We start from the raw sequence: 6,297 nt of genomic DNA on the forward strand, positions 1-6,297 counted from the left end.
TGCGGGATGACAAATATGTAAAACATAACAAGAAGGTTCGTTCTGGTCATCTCTTACACATTTTGACAAACATGTAGCATGCATCCCAGTCATCTAAAATTTACCCATAAACAGAATTCGTGCTTGTTCCCTAGGTTAAGGCTATCAAAATCACCAATATCCAACAGAAGCCAAAAAGGAGTATTCCTATCAAGATTCCTCTTCTGGACTCGAACACGGTACATGAATATTTGTCAGGGGGCATCACAATATGATTGGAGTTGACTCAGAACCCCACGTCATTCTAGCATTTCTACTTAGGAACCATGTCAGTTCACCTGCAGTTATCAGGTTTGTGTCTGCAAGAAAATCTGACATGATGATCAAATGTTCACGGGCCAAGTGCCAAAATGCAACAAAAATCCAATTTTCATCGCAATTTAAGTATAGAATCTTAATTTTAGGAGTTCTTGAATTACAAAACTGAAAGCAAATAAATGGTCACATTCAAACGTACATTACAGCAAGACTCATCCAAGACTTCAAAAACAAGGCAACAAGATGAAGAGGTGAAAACTTGACCTTTCAACAAAAGGAAATACATGACTCTAGATTTGATCCAGCTGAGTTACCTAGCACAAACATAATACCTTTGATCACCTTGTTTCTCAGTACTAGATTGGCCAAGAGACCTGTGGCCTTGTGTTCATCACAGATAAACTTTGCTCAAAGGAGTATTTGAGTAAAGTCAAAAGGCACTGAAACAAAGCAATGCAAAGAGCTTATGCCAGTTGAATGTTGTTGCACGGAGCTAGAGCTAGGTAACTAGGCTTTATCAATGCAGAACAGAGAAGAAAACAACGAGAGACAGAAGCTTCAGCGCTTCCATTTGATGAATTCATTTGGAGGAGCAAAAGACAAAAGCTAGTGAGCATGAAATCCCGCAAAAAAGCATTCTTTAAGTTTCTTGCAAGATGAAGCATTAAAAGATGGATTCAGGGACTGGAAGTCAGAAGGGTTTTACTATCCTGTCAAAGAAGCACTTGATGAGCGTGTTTGCTTGGCCATCACTATTCTGGAGGATAAACAATGAGCTTAATCGGTTTAGTTTCATTAGCCTTTTGCAGTCCAAGCATTTTTGATCGTTGTGAAAAAATTCTCCTGGCAGATGAAACTAGCTTATCATTCGTACGTTCCAGGTTAATCTTCTCCAGGTTCTTCATGTGGACAAAGTCAGGTGGGATCTGTATAAGTGTTCTGCAGTGCTTGAGGATAAGGTATCTGAGTTCTGGGAAATTAGTGGCTTTAGCCAACCAACACTCTAAATCTGTAGCTCCAATGAACAAAACTTTTAGAGAATGAAAACCTCCTTCTTCTGTGCGCCAATCCTTCCCCACAAAAGCATTGTCCTTCAACTTGAGAACCTCAAGATACCGAAGCTTTCCAAGTATAGGCATATGAACTTCCCAATGTAGCCTTGTGTTATGCAGACTCAACCTTGTTAGTGTTCTTGGAAATTTGTGTGGTTGAGGAAGGACAAGCTGCCTCTGGTTTCCATCATCAGTATCATGATGTAACTTCAGAGTTTCAAGGGAGTCTAGCTTGCAATGACTCTGAAACAAACTAGACTCACCATTGGCCTCCACAAGAGTGCCTAAATTCCCGCGTATACCAAGCTTCCTGAGTTTCTTAGTCCTTCCAAACACTTCATTCTTAAGACTTTCAGGTGAAACAGTAGACAAAGTCTGTAGGTTTTCGCTGCCAGAGGATTGCTTCTTACACTTAGGCAAGCATGTGGTGGTATTAGTATGCAGATGCCTTAGCTTTGTCATCTCCCAAATGTCCGCTTCTATTTTTAGGGTGGGGAATGTTGTGTGAACGATAAGGGTTTCCAAGTTGGTCAAGGCAGACATTCTACTTGGAAGGGTGTGAAGTTCGCAATAGATGGCAATAAACTTTAGAAGAACAAGTTCAAGTAATTTGGTGGGAAAACGTTTATAGGGAAGCTTGATGGATAAAATATCCAACACTCGGACTAGTTTGAAGGGCTTAAATACGCTTGAAATTGGGCAGAGATCTTTGTCCAATGTAGTTTCATCCAGGCCAAAGCTCAAGAAAGATCGGACTTTCTCACCATGCTGTTTCTGTTTTTCACAACCCGAAATATACTGCAAGAAGTGAGAGTTAATGCAGCAAAGGCGATGACTGGAAGATGAAATGGCACCCATACCATGAATTACTTGGAAAAGTTCTTCTGCTTTGGCTGTCTTCCTGCAGAAGTCACGCAGCGTGTCATGGAGCCGACACGTCTTAATCCGACCACTTAAAGTTCTCTGTCCCACCATCACTAAATTCCTGTCAACCAATTCCTCTAAACATCGTTCTGCTATTCTCTCCAGGCTTGCTGTCTCATATTGCAGAATGAATGTTTCAGCAATCCATAGTTGCAACAGTTTTGACACTTGAATCTCCATATCTTCAGGGAAGACACCAAGGTATAGAAAACATGCTTTGAGCATATGAGGCAAGTTATCATAACTCCTCCTTATTAAATCATCGATATTCTTTTGGTTTTGACCAATTTTTTTCTGGTCATCACCAACAAACTGAGCCACACCAAGATGCACATCCTCCCACCACTTTGCATCTTTTGCATGAATCTTAAGAATACCTGCTGTTACCACGACTGCTAGTGGTAGCCCAGCACATTTATCCAGAATTTTTGTTTCAAGCAATTGCAGTTCCTCTGGTGGGCATTTGTTTTCCTTGAAAACCTTTGTCCTCAATAACTCTTCAGCCTCTTCTGGTTTCATCAGTCTCAATGGATAGGGTTCACTACTTGTTTTAGCACAATTGGCCACAGACACAAGTCTAGTAGTTATTAACACCCTACTACCCTTGCTGTTGTCTGGAAATGCATCCTTGATATCATCCCATACTTTTGTGTCCCAAACATCATCCATGACAATCAAATACTTACCTGTCAATTTCTCTTGGACCTCGGCAACTAAATCATTCTCGGATACATCTTGATCTCTAGTTTTCTTGTCGAAGTATCTTAGTATACCAAGAAGCACTTTTTTCTTGTCATATTGTTGCGAAACACTGACAAATATACGAGTGAAAAAATGATATTCTATTCTTGGGTCATTCAAGACCTTTCTTGCAAGTGTAGTCTTTCCCAGACCAACCATGCCATGAATTGAAACAACTTCTAGCTGCTTTGACGCATTATGTAGCTCTGCCTTAGATGTGCTTGGTGGCTTTGACTCGCTATGTTGCCCTGTCTCACACTTGCTTTGCTCCTCTACTGCAGATTTGCTTTCAACTAGTTCTTTCCCACCGAGAAGTTCCAGTACATCATCAGCTGCATCATCAAATCCAATTATTCTGTCTCCCTCTTGATTGCTACCAGCCTATTAGCATGAAAGTAAAGAAAATCTCGTTCAGACTAAAATGCAAACCACAACGTTGAATCAGAATAAATTAAGGTGGGCTAGTACCCTCTGTACCCTTGAAATATTGAGACTTTGATGCTTTGCACCTTAACTTTGTGATGAATCAATAAGCAAAGGGCTATTATTTTGCCGCTTTTGACCCAATTAAGAGTTCAGGTATAATTGAGCTCCCATTAAAATTACTATATACGTCAAGATTGTAACTTGTTTCCTAAAACATACAATTCATAGAATCTTGGATTTAGCTATCAATTTGGTCAAACTGCCAAGAAGACAAATGGGTTCAGATACTTATTTGTTAGCAACAATTCTAATACTCTTATAATTATTAACACTTCAACATTTTGAAGGTGCAATTCAATTAGAAAAGAAGCAACTGCTAGTTCGAAACAGAAGATAAATGATAAACGCTACAGCCGAGGAGACCTTGGTCTAACAGATAAGGTTGAAATCCAAAGAATGAGAGGTTCTGACTTCAAATCCATCATCCCCTCCCCACTTCTCTAAATCCCGTCCCTCTACTGAAAAAATAAGCAAATAAATAATGATAAAAAAGCTGCAAATTCTTCATCCAAGGAACTTGAAATATGATATTTCCAAACATTAGAATTGCTCAAGTAAATTGCAATTTAGTATTATTTGATAATCAACTAGTACCTTATTGTCTTCAGAAGTTGAATTATCTTTCTTGATCTCTTCCATTGTCCAGGTGGGGATGCCAATCCCTCTGTTGTCATCCTCTGCTTTCTTCATTTTCATACTCAGGTTCAGCACGTCCTTACCAGTATTCCTCAGATTGTTCAGGTGATCGAAGACCCCTACTGCTTTCTTGAATATGTTCTTGTTGGTGTACACTAACTTGTCAACAATATGCGTTTCTAGGACATCTTCAACTTCGCGGGCAAGACGCCTGAAGTCGCCCGCCAGCTTCCTGAGGACCTCGTTATCGTAGTGCTCTTCACCGTACTTGTCCATGAAGGTCTTCAAGAGATCCAGGTCACTGCACAGTTCGTCCAGTTTGGTATCATTACTGCTTATCAGTTTACGATTGTCTTGGATCAACTGCAGCACATTTTGTAAGATGAATCGCACTCCAACCCCAACAGCCGTTTCCATCTCTCACCGATTCTTGATTTCTCGGGCGAAATGAAGGGTGCCTTTTTTCTTTTTTGGGTTAAAGAAGTGAAGGGTCCTTTGATGAATGCATATAACATATGGAGGGTCTTAGCTAGTTGTGAAACGTTGACTGAGGTCACCAGCTACTTTGACTAGTTGAAATCACTCGACCAATAAGCAGTTTGCACTGTGCACTGTGCACAATGATTGGGGTTTGTTGCAATATGCACCCTCTAACTATAACCGATTAGCAAATTGCACCATGATTAATGATTTTAGCATTTTTAAGCATCTTATACTATCAATTTCTAACATATTGACTAATTGATTGGAAATCATTAAATTTTGATAGCTAATATTGACTGAAAGGGCTTTTTAGCCCTGAATAAATAAATGAGAGAATTTTAGTAATCAAGTGCAAATTAGATGTAATTAAGATCTTTAAGTTGAACTAATGAGAAGTGCTAGGCAGTTCAGGGTAGAAAGACCGAAAGAGTGTAAGGAGGGGTGAAAAAGTAAAAAAATAAAAAAAATAAAAAAATAAAAATTTTGATATGAGGGATGTACAAGACATTAATAGTGTAAAGTCCTAAAGTTTATAAATTTGGGTGCAAAGTGAAAATGAATTATAGTTGAGTGGTGCATATTGTAATTAATCCTAATTGTTGCCTTGTGGCTTGTCACATTGAACAGAAGATATTTATGCTAAGCTCGCCTTCTTGATACTTAATGTATTTAAATTTTAATATATTAAAATGAGTTTGATTATCAAAAATTAAATATTTGAATTAATTAAGTGTCATTGAATTTTCTAGACAAAACTTGCTTTAAAAAATAAGTGATAAGTGAGTAACTTATCACTGAATATGATATACACTTAAATATATTTGATTTAATACTTAACAATTTAATAACTTAATGAATTCAAATTTCAAATATCAGATTTTAGTTTTCAAATTTCAATTTTATCAAACGCACCCTAAATAGTAGTATACTTTGTTGGTGTCCATCTTGCACGAGCTTGTAGTTAATACAACTTGTTATTGGTAAGGTGAGGTTAAATTACAACCTTTTCAGTTTTATCTTAATGATATTCTTGATAAGTTTTAATACAAGCAACATAAATCATCGTGCACCAAAGGTGGGGATTTATAATTGAAACATATAAATTTAACCTCTTTGTTAATAGTGGTTCTGGACTAAAAAATGATCCTGCGCTTTGGTATTTAGCCACTTTCTGATTTTTGTCATGAGACTTGGTAAAAGAGAAAGAAAGATTTTTCTCATGTATTATGATCACGTCTACTTAGCAATCATGTAATTTTTTTTTTTAATTTGGTTGTACTATATTATTAAACTTTATGTGAGGTACGTGAAAGTTCACTATCTTGCCATTAGTTTATTACCAGTATTCTTGGTTGGCTTCCACTCAAGAGCCATGAAAAATTACACTGAAATTTGCTTGTTTGTTTATCATGATCACGTCTACCTAGGAACTTATGCAAATCTGTAAATTAGTAGTACATGATGCAAATAAATGCAATCATAATATGAGCAATGTGGACGGTCACTGTCGCCAAATGTAAACCGTCATAAATTTATGTAATAAATGTTTGGAACATATATTGGCTATTTCTTTTTCCCTTTTGATACATGAAATATATTTGCATTGCAATCACAAATCAATGCGGATGATGAAAATGGACATACTACGACCCGAAGTATCATTTCTCCGAACCAAGGA

General features: G+C 37.5%; 1 protein-coding gene across 1 annotated transcript; it reads right to left on the reverse strand.

Moving 5' to 3' along the window:
* Positions 1-390: 390 nt before the first annotated feature.
* Positions 391-4,635, reverse strand: LOC113712523 (putative late blight resistance protein homolog R1A-3). The gene is made up of 2 exons (XM_027236002.2): positions 4,095-4,635; positions 391-3,395 (listed from the first exon to the last, which is right to left on the reverse strand). The coding sequence occupies exons 1-2, from the start codon at positions 4,551-4,553 to the stop codon at positions 1,050-1,052; spliced, it is 2,805 nt and encodes a 934-aa protein (XP_027091803.1). The 5' UTR covers positions 4,554-4,635; the 3' UTR covers positions 391-1,049.
* Between the last annotated feature and the right edge of the window lie 1,662 nt (positions 4,636-6,297).

Source organism: Coffea arabica, chromosome 10e (genome assembly GCF_036785885.1).
Source record: "Coffea arabica cultivar ET-39 chromosome 10e, Coffea Arabica ET-39 HiFi, whole genome shotgun sequence".
In the NCBI taxonomy this organism is placed as follows: Eukaryota; Viridiplantae; Streptophyta; class Magnoliopsida; order Gentianales; family Rubiaceae; genus Coffea; species Coffea arabica.

Coding starts and splice junctions, on each gene's coding strand:
- LOC113712523 (XM_027236002.2), bottom strand. CDS start 4,553: ATGGAAACGGCTGTTGGGGTTGGAGTGCGATTCATCTTACAAAATGTG. Junction 3,396..4,094: donor CAACTTCTGAAGACAATAAG/GTACTAGTTGAT, acceptor TCATGCTAATAG/GCTGGTAGCAATCAAGAGGG.